The sequence below is a fragment of the Amphibalanus amphitrite genome, unplaced genomic scaffold (genome assembly GCF_019059575.1).
Source record: "Amphibalanus amphitrite isolate SeventyFive unplaced genomic scaffold, NRLGWU_Aamphi_draft 000136F_arrow, whole genome shotgun sequence".
Classification (NCBI taxonomy): Eukaryota; Metazoa; Arthropoda; class Thecostraca; order Balanomorpha; family Balanidae; genus Amphibalanus; species Amphibalanus amphitrite.
Genome location: NW_024881631.1, coordinates 569988 through 591812, shown reverse-complemented (window position 1 = coordinate 591812; position 21825 = coordinate 569988). Strand labels below are relative to the sequence as shown.

The following is a 21825-nucleotide window of genomic DNA, read 5'->3' as shown; positions in this document are numbered from 1 at the left end:
AAGGTACGTATTTTTAAATGACCTGCTTGCTCACGAAAAATACTGACATTGTGCCAAGGACTGGCTATACGGGCACCGACAGCTATTATTCAGGGCGGCGTCAGTCTGGATCCCCGTACTCCCTCGTACCCTCGCCACTCACCGGTCTCCAGGTCGAGGCTGAACACGCCGTCCGGGTCGCCAGCGCTGACCTCGTAGGTCACCCGGCCGTTGTCGCGCGAGTCCTTATCCACAGCGATGACGTGCAGCACCGGGTATCCGACGCGCTCGTCCTCCCTCACGGTGACGCTCTGCCCGGCGGCGCGGACAAACACGGGCGCGTGGTCGTTAACGTCCTCAATGATGATCTGCGATGTGACCGAGGTGGAGAGGCGCGACGGCTCGTCCTCGCTCTGGTCCGTGGCGGTGACGATGATTGTGTACTCGGCGTGCACCTCGTAGTCGATGACCTCGCGCAGGGTGAGCGCGCCCGTGTACTGGTCGATGGCGAACACGGGCTCCGGTGACTGCTGGCTGATGCTGTACCTGTGGAAGCCGGGGAGGAGGGTCCGTCAGAGGGCTGGTGCGCGGTGGGTAACGGTTCATACATCAGCGGCGACCCGAGACATATCTGGGATGAACGGCTTGTAGTGTTGGTTCGCAGATCGGCTGCATCTGTCGCAACTGTGACCTCAATTGAACGGTCCGTAGAGATTTGCTGTATCCGCGGACTCTGCGTTGTGGGAGGTGTGTTGCTGTGCCGCCCCGGACCTACGCCTCGGACCGGCGTCTGACCGCGAGGCGGTGCCAGGTCGACACGGCGGCGCCGCTCCGACCCAGGCACGAGCGCCGCTTTCGGTCCAGTAATCCTCGGAAAAATCGCCGTTTCGTGCGGCTACCTCTCGGAAAGCCCTCAAAGCTGACGGTAATGCGGCCACGCAGGTATCACGGAACATGCGCCAACGCGGAGCGGGCGAACGCCCGGTTCTAACAGGGAGGCGATAGAAAAACAGCGGTGTACCGCCAAAGACTGGTCTAGCATCTCCACCCGCGAAAATACCGTTACTCCATGGAATCGTGTGAATAATGTGAGTACATTGTGATAGATCAAAACAGCATCGCCCATTCTCTGTGTTAATGAGCACCATGTCACAGCTAAATGACCCCTACCCAAAGCCGCCTGATTATCAGTTCGCGCCAAAGCACCGGGTCTTTGACTTTAACTAATTATCGTTAGTATTGATTATTACGGAGGTATGGCTGGTATTTTACCTTCATTAATCACAAACCTGAACTATGACAGCCGGATAATACCTCCTTCCGGGATCAGGATCATGGTTTGATGCCGTAACACTGCGCACCATATTCCTGTTGCTATTCGCGGCTTGTATTCACGACGTTTTGGGCCGGTTGTTGCCGATCAGCTGCGGTGAGCGGGACCTGTTCTGGCCGGTTCTGGGGCCTGCTAACGTCAGCAGGCGGCTGCCAATCACCGTCCGTGAGCCGTCCACGGATAAACAGGCAGTGCGCGGCCGACCGTGGCCGGCCGTGGTGGAAATAATATGCACCACGCTCACAAAACAATGCATGAGCTCAGAGAAGGTGCTGAGCTCAGCCGAGTCCGATCCGACAACAGCCGACTCGGGGAAATTCCGGGAGCCCGGACCGGTCGGCCATTGAGCCTCATTGTCACGCTCCGGACGGAATGTATGCGGAAAGCAGCTCCCAGTCAGTTTATGGTGTGGCTGAAGGCCAGGGCTGGTCAGCCGTATCAACATTCTGACCTACCGGCCTGGCTAGAGATCGGGGCTGGACTTTGAGTTAACTTTACTCTGCTTGCCCGGTCGAACACCGGGAAATCAGCTGTAGGAGGATATGATTCATTATGCTCCCTGGTAGTTACTTTGGTATGTGCGGTCACTGTCTGCGTCCCTCTTCTTACCTAGCCACAGCGTCCTGACCGTTTTACTTTATGATAAATACCCCGTCTATCAAAGTCCCCGCCTGCCTCCCCATCACTGCGCAGTACGTCCCGTTGACCCGCCGTCACCACCCGCACCACTCACCTGACGGTGCCTGCCGGGCCGCTGTCGCGGTCTGTGGCCGAGAAGTTCCACACGGCCGTGCCGGGCGCCGTGTCCTCGCCCACAGAGAACAGGATCGGGTCCTCGCTGAACGTCGGCGCGTTGTCGTTCAGGTCCTCGACGCTGATCTTCACCGTGATCTTGCTGTTCTGCGGGTTGGTGGCGCTGGCGTCCACCGCCTCGATTTGCAGGAGGTACTCGGTGGCCATCTCGTAGTCGACCTAGGGGAGGGAGGGTCAGTCAGTCAGGCCCGGAGGCGCGCACCGGACCAGTCTATACGATGTGTCAGGGTGGTGTGCAAAACGCCGCTTTGGTAGCACTGACTTTGAAGGCAGTATAGAGTAGCTGACCTGCCCCTCCTACTCCGGAGAGTTCACTCCGTATGAGGCTCAACAAGGGTGGATCGGATAGCCATGTTGGCCAGGCAAAAATGCCGTGAAGAAATTGACCGGCTGAGCCGGCCCGGTGTTCGGGCGAAGGCCTTGAACGGGATCGTCGGTCATGCGGCTCGGCGGTGAGCCAGGTGGCCGGCACTGGATGCATCTTGTTTGACATTACTTGTGAGCGTTACTCGAAATATATTGAAACATGCTTATGACACGAATACATTTGCATCAGGTATGGAGATGACATTAAAAACAACACGTGCAACTGTTTTCGTTGACGATCAACTGCTACCGAAGGCGGCGGTATACTCGTATCTGCTGCAATATTAAAATGCTTGCCCACCTGGCGCGGCTTATCTGAGCCCACAGAAGCCAAACCGGTGACTTCTGACTGCCCGGCCGGCCGGACCGGTCAGTGGTTAGCGCACTCACCTCTCGCGTGGTGAAGAGCGCGCCCGACGAGCGGTTGATGTCGAACGTGTCGTTGAGGTTGCCGCTGAGGATGGTGTAGGAGACGCGGCCGTTCTCGCCGGCATCCCGGTCAATGGCTATGACAGTACCGACCTGGCGAGCGGACGGACCGGAGCGTCAGAGCCGGCGGGCGAACATGACATTATTCATACACGTCAGAGAGTAGTGCTACGACCCGGCAGCTGTCAGTTATTTAGGGGCAGACAGGTGACGTTTGACAACACAGCTGTGGGAGGGCCAAGTTCGGGTAAATGTATCACAGTCCTGGCCTGTCCAGGTACGGAGGCTGCCGGCTGGCCAGCCCGCGGCGCTGCCATGTCCCCAAACCCTGTCTCGGCGACTGTGTCGTCTCGGATGGGACCAGCTCAGCCGAGCTGAGCTGACCGCGACATGATGGAGGCGCACCGGGCTCGGGCTCAGCCGCCCACCGTCGCCAAATACACTGGCCACTGCGTCACAACTGGACACAGCAGAATAACTGGGCAACGGTATAACTCTCAGACTGCATCTATAGATGAGGCGCGTCTACCTACCGAATCTAGGCTCGAGTCTCTCATCCGCCCGCCGAGTCTCTGTATCAGCGGCAGAGCCTAGGTTGTCGGCGGTCTCACCTGGAAGCCGATGGGTGAGTTCTCTTTGATGGTGAAGGCCAGGCTGGAGGTGGTGAACGTCGGCGAGTTGTCGTTCAAATCCAGCACCTTGATGGTGAGCGGGTGGGTGGCCTGCTTGGGCCGCGAGCCACCGTCACGTGCCACCACCAGCAGGCGGTACACTGACTTTTCCTGCGGGTCATACACAGGGTCAAATCGCTGCTCCCGCCGGAAGCCCTCCTCTCCCACCCACACCTCGTCCCCCACTCCCCGCCCGCTCATGCCCCCTCCCCCGCCCCCAGCTGAGCTGCGCGCGAATGAATGGGCGGCGGTGGGTCGGCCGGTCGGACAGCGGCCCCCGCCAGTGACACAGTTGCTATGGCTCGTTATACGTGCGGACATGACGGCTGCACAGGGCCGCCGGCCGCCGGCTAATAATAAACGTTAGTAATCGCCGACCGCCCGGCGCTCCGGTGTCGGCCGCTGCACCGGCGCCGCGGCCGCCGATTGTTTGTTGGCCAACAAACGTCAGGATGCCGCGGCGGGCGCCGCCACAAACAGAGCGGCTATTTACTGCCGGCCAGCTCCGGATCGGCCGGTGTGGGACCGGAGACACGGCGGCAGCCGCGGCCCGGAGCAGTGACCCGTGGAGGGACGCGGCGCGGCGGACTCACCTCGTGGTCGAGCACGCGGGTTGTGGAGATGGTGCCACTCTCGGCGTCGATGGTGAACGCGCCGTCACTCTCGTCGTCCACACCTGGGGACAGAGGGGTGGAAGGGTCAGAGGGGATCTGCGGAGCGGCAGGGTGAAGAGCGGAGCTGACCGTCAAACAGTGGTTCAGCAGCTCAGGGGCCGATCCGGCGACTGGAATGACGGCCCATTTCGGCGGCAAGCTCCACCGCCACGAGGTGCAGAGTACCGTCGCCCGCTGCCGTGAAAAAAGCGACGGTTTGTCTGTCAGAGTCCCTCGTTTTCGCGGCAGACCATTGCTGATAAGCGGGTTTGGTCGATCATGATCCGTTGTTTGCACCTTTCAGCGCCCACCCCCGCCTCCGCTCGCTATCGCTAATCACACACTGCCCGCCGCTGGGCGTCTATGGCCGTCTGTTGGCGCGCTGAGCCGTCGCTGCGGCCTGCACGCGGCGGCAGAAACACACACACAGTCCGCCGGTCTCATGATGGAGCGTCCGGCGTCCGGCGCCGCCGTGTGCTCAGCGCAAACAGCCGGCCGGCCGGACCGACCTTGGCGCGCTATCGGCGGCCGGGCCGGGAAACTGGGGCCGACTGCTGACGCCGCTCGGCCCGGCCGGAGCGGCGGCGTACCGCAGCGCCGACACCGGGCGGGGCTGCCCGGCCGCCGCCCTTGGCCGCCGCGAGCTCAAGACAAAGCCGCGCGCCGCGCGGAGCGAGCTGCCGGCTGCGGTCGGCAGCTCGGCCGAGCGCCGGGTCTGATTCAGTGACAATGGCGCCCATTGGCCGCCGGCACGGGACAGACTAACTGCGCGCCGCGATTTGTGGGCCGTTGTCCGGATGATAATGACACTCTGAGCTGTCATCTGACAGCATCAGTGCTGACGGGATGATCCCCGCTGCAGCCGGGCGGCCGGACGGAGAGCACCGGGAACTGCCGCGGTCCGTCTGTCTGTCCGTCTGTCCGCTTTCGGACTGTCCACTGTCCACTGTCCACTGTCCACTTTCCACAATCCACTGTCCGCTGTCCTCCGTGCTGGCCGCTGAGGCGAGTCGTCCGCCGCCCGCCGCTCGGCCATTGTACCCCGATTCCATCAAGGAAAAACGGCCAGTGCCAGGTAAAAACAGGCTGGCTGACGGGTCGGGCGGCGCCGCCCCGCTGAGCGGCCACACGACACCGGCATCGCGGCCTCCGCCGACTCCCTGACGCTCCGACAACAGCGAATACCGGTTGGAATAGTGACATTTAAGTAAAAGACTATAGAACAAGCAACAGTTACGTGGTTACGTACTGAAATATGATATGCCTTTGATTATCCTACCGAGCATAATCAATTCCGGGAACATATATTTTATCCTGTCTTTATTTTCTACACCTGTTAGGGCTGTTGCAGTCATTAACAATAAGCAAAACACAACGTTCGCTCCCCGTGATAAGATCTGGCGGCCCCCGACTGCTGCTGACAGCGGAGTGTTGACTGTAAACCAGTGTCGCATATGGGCTGTAGCCTGTATTCACAGCAGTTCCGTACCTGGGCTGAAGCTGTAGGTGACTGTGGTCAGTGTTAACTATACGTATCAGTCCCGTGCCTGGGTTGAAGCTGTACAGCAGTTCCGTACCTGGGCTGAAGCTGTAGGTGACGGTGGCGTTCTCGCCCTCGTCGGCGTCCGTGGCGTGCACCTGGACCACCTCGAAGCCGGCCTGCTGCTCCTCGCGCACGGTGATGACGCCGTCCAGCGGCTCCAGGAACTGTGGCTTCGAGTCGTTGTCGTCCAGCACGCGGATCTGAAATCGGGGCGATTGAAAAAGTCAATCTTCTGCTGGGAGTGGAAACACGAGCTGCGTAGAAAATTACAAACCACTTTGGTTGGCACCTAGCCACGGCCATGGCAAATGCTATCCTAGGGTTTGTGTAGTGATGTATGGGTGTGTTACGTTAAAGTCTCCCAGACGGCGACTGTGCTAGGGCCCGATATTGCGTTGCAGTTTCCGTAGAGCAAGGCACACGTGCCTAGTTGAAGTCGCTGGATCGGGCTGGTGTTAGTGGCTTGTGGAAGATTGCAGTCATTGGTTGCTGGATGGGGTTGGTGTTACGTGCTGCTGAAATATTGAAGTCGCCAATTGCATCTTTATAAAATGCCCTGATGGGCCTTTGTATCAGCTTTGCGGGTAATGCTGAGCTCCAGTGCCAAGCATCCGAGCCAGCTGCCCTTTATCGTCACTAAAAATGTCCGCTGTGTCCCCGCGGTCCCCGGTGTCCGCCCGCAGCCGTCCGGTTTGCGGGTGTCCGCGGCGCGCGCTACCGACGACACCGGGTGCTAATTAAAACGTCCGCTGTTCAATCGCAGCAATACCGTGGATTGACAGCATTGATAAGCGGCTTGCGCGCGGAACCGGTCGGTGCTGAACGCAGGCAGCCGGCCACCGGGGCGGCCGCCGCAGCCGCAGCCGGCCGGGCAGCTCCGTCCGGCCGCGGCAGCCCGCCGGTTACCAGCCCCCCGTACTGTGGGCGCCGGTCCGCCGCCGACCCGGCAGCTCCGTCCGGCCCTCCGCAGCCGCAGACGCTCAGCGGAGGTTTTTACCGGATTGCGATGGATCACGAAAGGCTGCCACGACAGCCGGCAATTACTGACGGCGGCGGCACGGACTCGAGAGCCGGCCGCTCGCCGAAAACGAACTTAACGCCCGGCGCGCGCCACCCGATTGAATGGTGTTTGTGGGTGTTTTTGTCGGGGCCAGTTGTGTGCTGGCGCGGAGGCGGCGGTGGCGCGAGGTCGAGGTGCTTACCTTGACCACGGTGGAGGAGCGGCGCGGCGGCTCGCCCTCGTCAGAGACGTCCGCCGTGAACTCGTAGAACTTGATGAGCTCGCGGTCCAGTCGGACGGCTGTGCTAATCTCGCCTGTGAACGGAGCGGGTCAGAGCGTGTGGCCAGTCTCAGTGCACAGCAGTCATGACGCGGTGTACTCACATGTCAATACACCATAACTGAACGTCTACAATGGTTACCGGTGACGTAGACTCGATACGGCAAAAACGGGCCTTATGTCAGACAGCCGAAACACGAGGATGATTACGCAAAGGGACGCACAGCCGGAGGCATTAGGAATTATTTAAGGCTGGTAGATAATGATTGCTGATAGACAACAGCTAAGTGAGGTGAACTATGGTGACATGTATTCACCCGAAAATGTTAGGAAGGTACAAGGTAAGTAAGGCTCGTGTGTTAAGAAGGATTTTTTCCCACCTTTTTTATCGCAAAGACTCCTAGAACCTTCGTCAATAAACATTTCAGCGTGTTCGGTGGGAGCACCTGTCGGTGACAGCTCCGCTCGCCGGGTTCTGTGTCCGGGTCCGTGGATACTGGACCGTGTGCGGGGCCGGGGTGCCAACTCTGAGCCCTCGGACACGCAGTCGCACAGGTGCTGGAGGCGCGACACACACCGTTAGTCGCCGGTCCCGAGTCGGCGGCGGCCGGCGCTCTGCCCGAGCAGCCCGACAGCCGGCCAGATAAGGCCTCCGACACTGGCGACGAGCTTCACCCTCGGACCCGCTCACCGACCGCCGGTCCCCTGCTATGGAAATACTGCACTCTGCAGCGCTTGTAGCCTATCCATTCAACGTCGGTGTGTACTCAACAACATTCCTGCGGCTCGCCATGTGGCGAAGGCACACTTCCACGCTAAAAGGGGCGACGGTCACCTTCTCTGGTCGGGAAGCCCACTGATCGTCCAGTTCTGCTCAGCTGAGCTCGCACTGACCTCGGTTCAGAGCAGGTCGGCTCTCAGTGACCTCAGGTTCGGGCAGAGGAGAGGACGCCTCCCGGCTCGGCCGGAGCCCGCCTCCCCAGACGGGAGTGTCGCGCGGCCCCGTCCGCCGGCCGTAATGAATTTCTATCAGATAGCGCGAGGAGAGCGGCCGACACGATAGGTGCATCACCCAGGTGGGCAAAAACGGCGGCGGGCCGGCCGTCGTCCACAGGTGCTAACGGGACCGCGGCCGGCCGTCCCGGCACCGCCCGACAGGACCGGACGGGGCCGGCGCGGACACCTCGGCAGGACCGGACGGGGCAGCGCGGACACCTCGGCAGGACACCCGGCGCCGACCGGCCGGCTGGGCTACACCGCCCCAGCGGCCACCCAGAGTGCACGCAGTCGATAACGCATTGTGGACTATAGGCACTCGGGTTTTTGGGCGCCCTGGCCACAGCTCATTGTTCACGCGGGTATCACCAACTCTCTCCATTGTCCGGGTGAGAGAGTGCGTCCCGAAAAAGGGCCGTCTTTAGTGGTATCACCATCATAGCATTGTTCGTGGAGCGGACGCCATGGGGAGTCAAGTGCGTATTTACATGATCACAGAAACACTAGAGAAACATTCCGAATAGTGCTGATGTGTTTTGTCACGGAAGTGAGATGTCCAAGAATAGAAATTACTAGCTCACGCTCACGACTGTTGAGGCAGCAGCAAGGCGGTTAGGCCCAGTTCCCACCTGTTCGGCAGACCGGAGAGGGCTCGGTTCGGTCGGCGCTGAGCGGCGCACGGTTATGACCGACTGTTAGCGGCGCGGAACTGTCGGTGGATGGGTACCGGGTACAGGACGGGACCGGGCCGGACCCCCCACCCTTCACCCGCCGGAGAACTGACCTGTGCGCGGGTCCACCTGGAAGCTGCCGTTGGTCGGGTTGAGCGTGTAGCGCAGCGACGCGTTGGCGCCCAGGTCGCGGTCGGTGGCCGCCAGAGAACCGACCGGCGTGCCGGCTGGCATGTTCTCTGTCACGGCGAACTCGTACGTCGTCTGGCTGAACTCGGGCGAGTGGTCGTTCACGTCGAGCACGCGCACCAGAGCTCTGGCGCGCGCGCTGCGCGACGGCGTGCCGTTGTCGGTGACCTCGACGGTGAGCCGGTACAGGTCGGTGGTCTCCCGGTCCAGCTCGCCCTTCAGGTACAGCCAGCCGCTGTTTGGGAAGATGCCGAACAGTCGGCCGGGCGGCTCCACCAGTCTGTAGGTGAGCCGGGCGTTGTTTCCCGTGTCGGCGTCCGTGGCGGTCAGCTGCAGGAACTGCGTGTTCACCTCGAGACTCTCCTTCACTGACACCTGGTACTCGTCGCGCTCGAACTGCGGCTCGTTGTCGTTGAAGTCCTGCACGTCGATGTGCAGGGTGAGGTTGGTGGAGAGCGGCGGCGTGCCCGTGTCCGTGGCGGCGATCACCAGCTGGTAGGCCCGCCGCTGCTCGTAGTCCACCTTCTTCACCAGCGAGAGCGAGCCGTCCCTGGCGCTGATCCCGAACACGCCGTCAGGGTTCCGCAGCAGCCGGTACCGCACGCGGCCGTTCTCTCCAGAGTCGTGGTCGCGCGCGTGAGCCGAGTAGATGGCCGTGCGGAGTTCCGTGTTCTCCGGCAGCGAGAGCGTCGCCTCGACGGCGTCAAACTCGGGAGCGAAGTCGTTCACGTCGCCGATAGTGACGTTCACCTGTGGGAGGGAGTCAGAGGTCAGAGACGGGGACGGGTCATACGTCAGAGAGCTCGGGCAGGACCGGAGAGGGAGAAGGCAGTCGGGCGGGCTGCGAGCCGCAGCCGGCGGGCCGGCCACGCGCCCTCCCAAAAGGAAACAGCCGCTGGTCGGCAGCGCTAATCTTAATTAATCGCCGGGCAGACGCGGCCCACAGCACGGCGCACACAATCGGTTTCGAAACAGAGGTGCGTCAGACGGCTGCAGGCCTGCAAAAAGGCGTGAGGCAGCGTGCCTACCCGTCCAGCGGTGCTGCGGTGCGGTGCCTCTCCGGCCGCTACCGCTGTCACCGTCCCGTGGATCATTTTTTTTTTTCGGCTTGCCCAACCGAACAACACAGCAGGCTCAAAACTCAGGAGGCCTACAATATCCCAGCCTGTGCACTGAAAGTATAACCGCGGTATGTCTCCAGCGGTTCTACTTCCTGCTCCCGTCATGCGGTGGCATTCGAGTTGTTCCTGAACCACTCATTTTACCGGTGGTTTTGGCCGGTCAGTGACCCCAGTCAATAGGACCAAAGGAGAAAAATAATACACCCACCTCTAACCGCCACCCAGTCTACCTTGCCTGCCTGTGTCCAGGCCTGTGTATCAGCCTTTCCTGACTATCCAGAGCTATATCTGGGCCTTTCCTGGCTGGGTCAGGGGCCTCACCTGGGTGTATCCGAAGGTGGGTCTCTGTGACCGTCCCTTACTGTGTGTGTCTCAAGGTGGCTCTCTGTGACCGGCCCTTACCTGAGTGTGTCCGAAGGTGGGCGGCCGGCCGGAGGTGGCCTGCACGTTCAGCAGCACCGAGCTGTGCTGCTCGTGGTCCAGCTGGGCGGCCGTGCTGATCTCGCCCGTCTTCGGGTCGATGGCGAACGCGCCGTCCGGGTCGCCCGAGTAGATGCTGTACCGCACGGCGCCGCCTGGGACGGACACAGAGACGGTCAGCGGGTTAGACGGGGTGGGCTGGTCATAATGGGCGGGAAAGGCGAGCAAACCTGGGGCGTCTTTAAATACATTGTACAATGTACAGAGAATGCACATTTGAAGGCCAGCAGTGAACTGTTTCGCTTCCATTTAAATCATTCATGTAAGGAAAAAGAAGCATTAGATTTGCCGACGGAAGTTTGCTACTGTAATGAATCGTTATCGAATACTTACATTGGGTAAAGACCCAGTACACTGGGTGAAACCAAATGTTTATGCATATTTCAGTGACGGTAGCTTATGATCTATATTTTACCTTGTTTTACCGCTCTTTGTTTCTGAAGTATGACCGTGTAATTGTGCATATTTATGCATTGTATGTGGCCAGCTGTTCGATGAGACCTATTGTTTTACCGGGTATCCCCCAGCACAGTGTTTACCGTCACTGGCGGCCGAACCATAAATGCCAGTCGACATCAGGGCATCGCCAGTTCACGGTATAACCGCAGCCAACGCCCTGCCGTGCAGGTTCCTATGAAGCATGCCTGTCCGTTCGCTCGTCAGCCTATCTACTCGTCCGTTCGTCTAGGCATCTGTCCGTTCGCCTGGCCGTCCGTATGCCCGGCCGTAAGCTCGTCTGCCCGTCCGTCCGTCTGCCCGTCTGTCCGTCCGTCCGTCCGTCCGTCCGTCTGTGCCTTTGCCCGTTTGCCCGTCCTGGCAGCCAGCGGGTCCGTTTTCCTGCAGCCCGGCAGTCGTGCAGTGCCGTCCCCCGTCGCATATCGTCTTTGATCAGCGGCGCCAGGTAAAACTGTGACAGTGGCGACCATATGGGGACGGCCGGGCGGGCCTCAGCGGCCGCCACCCGCAAAAATCCACACTAACACCGGACCGCGCTCTCCGATGGACAGATACACGGCCCCATTTTTGCCGGCCGGGTCGCCAAAAGCGGCGGGCTTTTGTTAATGGCCGCTCGGTGTTGCTGGCCCGTTCTGGGAATGCACGTGTTGAGCGGCCGGGGCGGCCGGGACAGCGGGCGGCGGCGGTCACATTCCCACATGGCAGCGCGGCCGGTGTCCGCTGTCGGAGCCGTACAGATGGGCCCATTTCAACATGTGTCGACGGGCCATGTTCGGAATGCCGCGCAGGGTCGGAGACGGAAACCTTCAAACGAGCCACCCGACCCCCGCGTGCCGCCCGGCCCGGCGGCTTTGTCCCAGATCGTGTTCACGCTCAAAGCAGGTGCTTGTTCGCCGCTCACGCATGATTCATGTTGGCGCAGTTATATATGATATCTCCATGAGACTGCGCCGAAAGAACACGGCTCGAAGGGGAAAGTCATTTGTCTCTGCGTCGAGAATTCTGATGCGAAATATCGCAGAACATGCTTCTTGTATTATGAACAAGTTACCACTTCTCTTATCGGATTACGAGTTGAAATATGTGTTCAATTTGCATGCGAACAACGGGAACATTCCGGTTTCATATTGCAAATGTATGCAGCTTTCCGCGCCCGGCGCCGTATTTGCATGTATCGGCGGCCCCACGTGTCGGTCGGGCTGAGGCCGCCTCCCGAAGGGCAGGCCGCCGTCCGCTGTTCACTGATACATCGGGTCCTCTGTCAGCGGGTGGTGTCGGACCGCTGCCTTCCACTGTCACCCGGGGCTGACCCGCGCCAGCAGCACTATCCGTCCGCGCCGCGGCCATGTCGTTTTCATGCCCCGCCAGGCCCATGCGGCGCCCGGCGCTGCCCGCTCTGAGCCGCCGCTGCAGGTCGGGCCGACGGCGTGCCATTCCGCCTGACGGCCCCCTTGTTTCCCAATAGCCGTCTCAGAGGCTCCGTTTCGAAAGCATACCGATTCGGTTCACTCAACGCGAAGCGACAGCCCGGAAAAGGAAATCAATTATATCACGGTATTTTCACATTATCTGTAAAGAATCCAGCATCCTGCCTGTTTCATCATCTAGCTTTTTGTGGACCCCTGCCGCTACTACTGACCATTACCCCGTGACCCCGCCTACCTCAGCGCTCCCGCTCCTTCCCCCCTCTCTCTCTCTCCCTCCCGTCCCTCTCGCTGCTGCCGTAACTCACCGGACTGTCGGGAGGTGGCGCTGACCGCGCCCACCAGCGTCCCCCTGGGCACGTCCTCTCGCACCGAGTACGAGTAGCGCGCCCGGTCGAAGATGGGCGGCTGCTGGCGGGTGTCGATGACGCTCAGCGAGATCTCGGCGTTGACGCGCGACTTGAGGCCGCCGCCGTCTGTGGCCTCGACCAGCAGGTGGTGGACGGTCTGTGACTTGGTCACGGCGCGCGTCACAAACACCTGGAGGCAGGGCACAGGTCGGGTCAGACAGGGAGGGGGACAGGACCTGGTCACGGCGCGCGTCACAAACACCTGGAGCAGGGGACAGGTCGGGTCAGAATGGGAAGGGCAAAGGACGTCACAAACACCTGGAGGCAGGGGACAGGTCGGGTCACGGCGCGCGTCACAAACACCTGGAGGCAGGGGACAGGTCGGGTCAGACGGGAAGGGGGACAGGACCTGGTCACGAACACCTGGAGGCAGGGGACAGGTCGGGTCAGAATGGGAGTGGGACAGGACCTGGTCACAAACACCTGGAGGCAGGGGGCAGGTCGGGTCAGAATGGGAGGGGACAGGACCGGGTCACAAACACCTGGGGGCAGGGGACAGATCGGGTCAGAGGTCGTACTGAGGGGACATGGCCGGGTAATGACTAACGAACACCTGGTGACAGGGCGGGTACAGTTGGACTTACGGAGAGGGATGGACTAAGTCAGATTGAGGGGGAGAAGCTCGGGTCAACCTGACGAGGGATAGGCCAAGGTTCAAAAGGACTGAAAACATACAATACAGACTGGAGAGACCTGGGTCAGACGTCAGACTGACGGAGGAAATCCACTCCATCCCGCCATCGGCACTCACCTCGCCGGTCTCTCGGTCGATCCGGAACAGGCCGCGCTCGTTGCCTCCCACGATGGCGTAGCTGACGCGGCCGTTGGCGCCCGAGTCGCCGTCAGTGGCGGCCACGACCACCACGGGCGCCGAGCGGCTCTGCGTCTCGCGCAGACTGACGTTGTACTGGCGCGGGTAGAAGGCCGGAGCGTTGTCGTTCACGTCTCCGACCTGCACCTTGACCATGGCCGTGGTGCTCAGACCGCCTGGGGGAGGAGAGGTCAGGTCAGATCAGGTCACGTCGCCCACCTGGACCTTGACCATGGCCGTGGTGCTCAGACCGCCTGGGGGAGGAGAGGTCAGGTCAGATCAGGTCACGTCGCCCACCTGGACCTTGACCATGGCCGTGGTGCTCAGACCGCCTGGGGGAGGAGAGGTCAGGTCAGGTCACGTCGCCCACCTGCACCTTGACCATGGCCGTGGTGCTCAGACCGCCTGAGGGAGGAGCGGGGCTGATTCGTAGCGTCGTGGGTACTTAATGAAGACAGATATTTTGGAAGTGTATCACTTTTCACATTTTAGGTACTGCAGTCTCTCTGTCCTGGTCATGCGCGATACATACGGTACAGCCGAGCAATGAGCATCGCAAGGCTATCTGTTTAGGAAAACGCTGTGCCCCATGACCCATGTGTGACCCATGACTCTTTGATCGCACGATCGGCGGATGGTGAACTCTTCTATCATTTCAGAGCGTTTCCCGTGCTGACCGAGCGCTGGCGGTCGCGCTGTGACCTTTGCACGTCCGTCCCCCTCCACCAGTGTCGCTGTTCCAGCGGGTTTGCATTTTATCACAGCCCATCACAGTGCAGCCGGCAGGTCCCATAGAACGGAGCTGATTCATCGTTGGTTGGCTCCGCCGACCGGCCATCGGCAATGGACACCGATGTTTGCTTTCGGGCGATCCGAGTGAAGCGTCAAATTCGCGGATGGCTCCATGGTTTATTCATGGGCTGGGAGTGGAGGGCCGCTGGGACTCGCACCGTGTGACCGGCCTGGGAAATGGACATGCGGCCGCTATCGGAAATCGTCCCACTCGAGCTGCCGTGCGGCTCCGATCGGACACGGCCGGCGCCGATAGGCTGATGGACCCGTGTAGCTCCGGGAGAGAACACGTCTCCGAGCTCCCCAATTACCCGACTTCATCGGGGACTCCAGAGACAGTCCCAGGCTGCAGGAGCGGAGCGCTGGCGCCGCGCCGTCCGTGGGCTAGTTGGCGGCGCAGTGAACGCACTGCGCGGTGCAGACCCCGATTCGGAGAGCCATCCGTCGCGCGCGTCCAAGCGCCGCCCGCGGGTGTCACCGGCGGGGCATACCCGAGGCCGCGCACCATAACCGGCAGCAAAAATCTAGGCGCGACGAAAACGAATTCGTTTCATGCCAATGCCGGGCCGATCTGCAAGTCAAGCAGGTCCGGCGCGATGGTCTATCGGCGTCCCTGCAGACTGCGGCGGCGCGGCGGCGCGGTGCCGCGCGGAGGGCCGGGCGGCCGCGCGCATACCGAGCGCCGCCGAGCCGCGCCGGGTCAAGTGTGTCACCTTGTTTTACAGCGGCGACACCGCAGACGAGAGCACAATGCGACGGGCGCGCGCCCGAAAAACATGGAGCTGCGCTGCATCCGGGCCGCCGCGCCATTGTGAAAGCCCGGCGGTTATTTGTTATTCGGCGCCGGTACCGCAGCGGTACCACCGGGCGGTATAAAACTATGAGCAATATCCTCCGGTTTCTTTGGGAGCGCCTGCAAAGGCAGTTGATGATGATCGGTGGTCATTTGTCCGTTTTTGTCGCGGTACATGGGCGACGAGAGAGGCACAGAAAGGCCGCATAATTGGCCCGGCACAAGCCCCGGATAATGGGGGATTTCCTTTCAGTGCTTTTGTGCCGATACTCGACCAGTGAATGTCGCCTTGTTCGCTCCCCTCCCGCGGAGCGCCGGCCATGTCCCGGGTAATCCTCGGCCGGCCGGCGGTGCCAGAGGCGCGCCCAGCGGCGGCCGCTCGGGCGCCGCCAGACGCCGGTATTTCCGCACCGCCAACAGACTCTCCCCGTTCCCAGTAACCGCCGCTGGCAGTTCTCTCTGTTCTAGCAGCGCGCATGAGTGATAGCCTGCGCCCGCTGCGGCCCTGTGGACGGCCTGTCAGCGCGTGTGCTATCTGCCGCGCCCTATCGGGAGTCTCTCTCCCACGCGGGCCGCGGTGCCGCCCCTGCCCTAATCTCCGCCAGGTAGTGTTTGAACAGGGTGCCGGCCTGGTGCGGGCCTTCGACAACAACAGCCGGCCGCGTCCCGGTCAGCGCCGCCAGCGGAGCGGGGCAGGGCGCAGGTAAAGGGACGACCACATGGTCCGGCCCGGACGGATAGTTTGGCTGGGAGAGCCTGGGACGCACCGGCAGCTGTTGGTAAGCTGGGGACGAACTGCAGTGGGTGCTGTCTGCCGGTGACGGCGGCGGCTGGGGACGGGCCGGTCCTCACCACACCAGTTCCGGAGAGTGCCGTACGAGGTACGACATCAATCAGCGACGCGCAGCCATCAGGCGTCCACGACGCAGCCGCAGAGACCAATATCTCCTGCGACCGGCCGCTCCTATAAATACGTCTGGTCGGGCTCGTTTTTCTCTGTCTCCGTTGCGTGCGGAGCGAGGTGGGAGACGGCGAGGTGGAGACACACCGAAAAACGGCGGCCATCGCGGCGCAAAAACGGCAGCGGCAGAATGGCCCGGTCCCGCCTCTGAGAGCGAGCCGAGGTGTTATCTGCGTCCGGCGTCGGACAGAGGACAGGCGACAGAGGACAGAGGACAGAGGACAAGAGCCAAGAGGACGGGGACAGAAGGTAGAGGACAGGGGACAGGATAGAGGACACGCACGGTAGACTACGTAGTTAGATGACAGTGGACCGAAAACGACTGGTTACGGAACGCTAAACACAACACATTCTCATACAAATGACTTGTTCACAGGATGTGGTAAAGGTCAGTTCGTGGCGGATGTCACTAACCAGAACATGTAAAACGCTGCAGAGGGTCGGACATAGTTCAGGTTACAAACCAGGCGTGACCGGAACCGGAAACCTCAGAGATGTGTGATCGGGCCGGGCCCTGTGTTCGCAGCGGCTGCCCTCCCGGCCGTGTCGTCTACGTCAGACGTTTCCTGGCGCTGTTTTCCTCCCATTGATGACTGTGGCGGCCACCGCCGCGCTCGGCACTGCTCTCTTTCGCCCTGTGGCACTGTCGCTACCTCCACTCGGGGCTATTCCCTATATCCGTCCGACACTGTCCCCTGCCTCCGTCAGTCGGCCAGCGCACCTCAGTATTTCTGTCAATGGCCCTCGGTGCAGTGGGTGAAAATGTTGGCCGTTGTGTCAGACGGCTGACAGACCACGGTCTGAGACCCCTTCGTTGGTCGATGAGTGTCGAGTGAGTAGGACCGACTAATAGAGCCGGACGTGTACGTCCGTCGACCCAGTCGTCATTACTGAGAGGCACCACCAGCCGACCGACACCGCTCCACTGGCGGGTTCGATGACTGTCCGGACTGCGGCTTTGTGGTCACCGCTGGAATGGCCGACCGGTATCAGAAATAATAGCCGCAGCACAAGCTGCTCAGCACCCAGATGATACATTCCGGTTTACGGTGTCTCTCGTCCAGCTCTCCACGGCCGAAAGGAGGTTGGGGTCCATGGCCGTCCTCCGCCGGGCTGCCCGGGACGGTCTCCGCCATCTTGTTTGTTTGCTCCGGGGGCGTGATCGGAGCGGCCCGGCCGGTCCGGTGACCGCCGGCGGGGCCAGCGGCGGCGGCGGCGGCGCCTGTCCCTCCGAGAGGACCGGCAGCTCCGCCTCCTCCGCTCCGGTGACCGGCGCTCGGCCCAGCCGTCCCCGGACCGGCGCGGCGTGCTGGTTTGTCCGTGGTTCCGTAAACATCCGGTCGGCCGGGACGACCGCGGCTGGCCTTTGTCCCTGCCGGCCGGCCGCGCGGGAAAGGACCGCCGCGCGGATTCGGTCATTAATTTCTGACCCGTGACCCTGCCGGAGCGGCCGGCGGCCGGCGGTGGCACCCGACAGACAACTATGCGCCGAACGCCGGATCCGACGGCGGCCGCCGCAGGTCGGCGGTCAGCGCCGAGCTAACGACACTGGTGTGACGGCGATAAGAGCCGGACTGTCGGCTGACAGGACCAGACTGTCCACTGACGGGTCCGACTGTCAGCCACAGGACCGGCCGGTGCTCGGTCGGGCCGCGGCAGGGAATGGTCGTGACCCCGGCTGCCGGGAGGTCGCCGCTCGGAGCTCGACGATCGCTCGCCGCCGAGCTGACGGCGGCCGGACGCGGCCAGCCATCCATCAAACTGTCATTAGCCGGCCGGAGCGTGTACTCAGCGGCCGGGAAACATGGACGGCGCCCGGCGCGTCACGGCGAACAGCGGCCGTGACGCGTGACTCGGTGATGTGCGGCGTCTGACGCCTTGCTGGGTGACGTACGGCCCCGTGACGCCACCAGTCGGCGGCGTGGTGAGTGGCCTTTCTGTGACTGCCACTCGCCAGTCTCTCCGTCAGCAGCGATGGCGTGTGCCCCGGGATGGTCTCTATTGATCCCGGAGGCTCGAGTGGTCGGAGGGGTCTGACCTGGTGACGACAGATCCCGCCGACAGAGGACGCCTTCACAACAGGTGCCTGCTCTCTTACCGCCGGGTGCCCGCTATTCAGAACCACACCGACCCGATCATCCGGGTCACATGTGAGTGCACTCTGACACCTGACTCTGACACCTGCCGGGTCACACCTCGCCACTATGTACAGCACTGAAGTGGTATCACTCTCACTGCCGAGTGTTCTTCAGTATCAGTTCCACTCTGCAGCCCGCCCGCCACGCCGGGCCGCCGCGCCGTCCGTGGCCGATGACGTCAGCGAGCGGCTCTACGGCGCACGGAAGACGAATGTGGCGTGATTTCGGCCATTTCGGTGCGTTGTTGGACGGTGACGCAACTGTGCCGGACGATTTGTTCACCGAGCGGCGGCGGGCGGGCGGACTGATACAGCGCAGCCCAGTCGGCGGGAGAGAGAGTGCCACGAGTTATGTCGTGGCTCCAGGACCGCCTACCACGTTAAAAACAACGCATCTATTTTACTTTCAACTGGCCGAGGCCGGCGGAAAAAGTGGCAGCCCTACGCATCTGGCTGGACCGCGCGCACGCGCCCGGCAGTCATGAATATAAACCAGTTCATAGAGGTCCTGATTAGGGCTGGGCGCGCTCCCTGCTCCGCTCTCCCTCCCCCCGTCCTCTCTCCGTTCGCACGGCGCTCCGACCGGTCAGTGTCGGCCCGGTCCGGACGGTCGCTGTTTGTCGGCACGCCGCTCGACACCGGCCGGAGAACCGCCGTGTCACCGGGCCCGGTGTCGGAGGATTGCCGCGCCGCGCCGCCCCGGCCGCCGCCATTAGACCTAATAGGCCGGCACGGCCGACTAATCGCATTTTAATGGCGCTGAATAGAGAAGACGGATCCTTGGTTTTGGTGCCGGTCGCCAGCGCCGCCGGCTGCCACGCCCTCGGCTGGACTCGACTCGCCAGGCCGGACTTCGAGTCGGGGAGTCATCGACTCGTGACGAGCTGTGAGTCCCAGCTGAGCCGACAGTGACTCATGGAAATCGCCTGAGCTGTCCGATATCGTCAAGTTCCTACTCACGGCTGTAGTTGTTTGTTAATCTGGAAACAATATTCTGCGCTGCCCCAAATCGGTAACCTGAGCTGCTCTTATGAACTTGGAGCTGACTGAAAGTAGGTACCGTTGACTAGCCGACATGCCTACACTAGGACACAGGACTCTGACCAATGTCCATCATCCATCTGAGGACGGCCACTCACCTCTGTCCCTGGCCACCACGGGGAACTCGTAGATGGCGCGCCGCTCGTGGTCCAGCGGCGCTGAGATGCAGATCTCGCCCGTGTCGGCGCGGATGCTGAACGAGTCCAGCTTCTTGAAGCCGTGCCCGATGCTGTAGTTGACCTGCGCGTTGACGCCGCAGTCCGGATCGGTGGCCGAGACCTGTCGGGGAGGAGGGCACGCTGTCAGGGGCTGGCCAGGAGCGCAGAGGCGGCGGAGCGGACGGGCGCGTCATCCGGAGCCGTCCTGGGACCGCCGCCGGCCGGCCTCCATCAGATAGGCGTTGGCCGTGTTAACACCGCCGGCTGGATCGATACATTTAAATGACACGGCCGGCGGGTCAGCGACCGCCGCCATCGGCGCCGATCGGCCAGGTGGGCGAGACGTTTTTGCTGGCCGCCGGGCCGTTTTTTGTCTGTTGTGACAGGCGGCAGTGGACGGAGAGGTGACGGCTGCAGAGTGGCCGGCGGACGGCCCACCCGGCCGGCCGGCGGCTCCTCTGGAGGGAGGTGGTCACTCCGAGCACCGCGACCGGCGGGGAGCTGGTGGTGGGAGTGGGACACTGCGGGGAGCTGGGATGATCTCGTCTGCTCAGGATTACGTTCTGGGATTGTCAGCGGGGGTGACAGGGGACGCTGCCCATGATCGTAATAACTGAAAACCAACAAAGGCGCCGAATCCTAGATTACGTCCTTTGCTGCAATCTGACATGGTCGCTCGACATTTTTAAACCGCACAGATATTTGGCTCCCGTCAGACGGAGCGTTGACCCGGACCCGCTGCACCAATGACCCGCTGTCATACAAACTGCAACGGTCGGCCTGGCCATCCGACTCAGTTCACCAGCCGCGGACGCTTCTGTCAATTATATTAGTCCACAGCCTACGTCAGTGGCGGTATTAGTTTGATGCCAGTGGCGCTATGAGTCAGCGTTTGACGGTGAGCTGTCGGCGGGGAGTGTGAGCTGTCGATGCTGCGGGAGCAGACCGTGTCGGCTGACCTGTCCCCGCTCCCACGGCGCCGAGTGTCGACGGACCGGTGTGTGCGCCGACCGCCGAGAGCCGCTCATCAGCGCGGCCAATTTGCCGCACCGCGCCGCTGTTTCGCCGCGCTGCGCCGCCGACCGTTAGCGTTTCTTCGGGCAATGGCACCGTACACCAAATACGGCGCGATGAAGACATCTCCAGCGCGATCGAATGCCGCCGGCCGGCTTTAGAAACGCGGCATCAAATACCTCGAACAAAAAAGAGCGAAGCGTTTCCATTCGTACAATAGAGCGCGTCGTCTCGTTTACGGCTTAATTGCTTGTCGGGGCTGTAAAGCAGCTCGGTGCCGCTCAGAAGTCGGCGCCGACTTTTACGGCACCAGCTGGTGGCCGCGGCGGCCGGCTGAGCCGGAGGCCATGGGACGGGACGGGACGGCGGCGCAGCTCCGGGCCGACCGGGGACTGAGCGGAACACCCCGACCGACTATCATCGGCCGGCGGACGGCGCTCATCCTCGCAGCAGCGCGGCGGCTTTCACCCGCCCGCTCCGCCGTCTCCCGGGGGTGGGCGGCTCGTCAGAGCCAACATAACCACCATGTTTCGGGCGGCGCTCCGGTAACCCTTGGCTGCCGCCGCCTCTCCGGGCGCCAGCTGAGCTGCAAATGGCCGCTCGCTTTCTTCATAATAGTGGCCAGGGCTGGGCCGGCGCCGTGCCGACGCCACACCGACAGCTCCGCCGGCCGCTGACGCCGCCAAGCTCGCCATTCAGTGCGAAATGCGTGGTTCATGCGTCGACCGTCTGTAATCGGGCCGGGCGACAGGCGCGCAGCGTGGGGCGCGTATTAGTTGAGATTGCTGCGCCGTTCGGCTCGATCGGCCAAATTAATCATCTGCGGCGCACGGAGCCGGCGCGTCGGAGCGACCCTGAGCGGCGCGCATGAATACATTCCACCGGGCGGACGCTGCGAGACGCCGCCGGAGTCGGGCGAGGGTGGCTGCTCTCGACCGTGCTGATGATGGCTAGGTACCACTACCAGCCGCTAGACGACTGACGACTGACTAGTGAGAAACTCACCATCAGAGCAATCACAGGTCAGAGTAATGTGCTCGGCAGCCGGGGAGCTACCACGACCGGTCGGCAGCGGTCAGCAGCGGCCGCCTGCTGAGGCCGATGACCGGTGCAGTGTGCGTGCCCCGCCGAGCCCGCCCCCGCCGGCGGCTCGGGATTCGCGTGGCTGCGCGGTCGGCCGGGTACGCTTCTTGCGCCGCGCTCGGTCGGAAGCGTCTGCTCAGAGCCGTGGAGGCCGGGAGGGTTCCGAACAGGGCGGCGGTGAGTCGGATCGGGCGTCCGATTGGCGGCCGCTTCTGCCCAGA

General features: G+C 62.1%; 1 protein-coding gene across 1 annotated transcript in view; it reads right to left on the bottom strand.

The window, feature by feature from the left end:
* LOC122382286 (protein dachsous-like) overlaps positions 1-21825 on the bottom strand; it is a 59638-nt gene that overhangs the window by 12992 nt on the left and 24821 nt on the right. Inside the window, exons 3-14 of the mRNA XM_043367444.1 lie at positions 19448-19628; positions 13566-13801; positions 12713-12944; positions 10447-10619; positions 8848-9673; positions 6990-7102; positions 5822-5987; positions 4185-4267; positions 3532-3702; positions 2882-3013; positions 2046-2284; positions 143-525 (exon numbers count right to left, since the gene is read on the bottom strand). Of these exons, the coding sequence (XP_043223379.1) occupies positions 143-525; positions 2046-2284; positions 2882-3013; positions 3532-3702; positions 4185-4267; positions 5822-5987; positions 6990-7102; positions 8848-9673; positions 10447-10619; positions 12713-12944; positions 13566-13801; positions 19448-19628 (2935 nt within the window). The remainder of the gene's footprint in view (positions 1-142; positions 526-2045; positions 2285-2881; positions 3014-3531; positions 3703-4184; positions 4268-5821; positions 5988-6989; positions 7103-8847; positions 9674-10446; positions 10620-12712; positions 12945-13565; positions 13802-19447; positions 19629-21825) is intronic.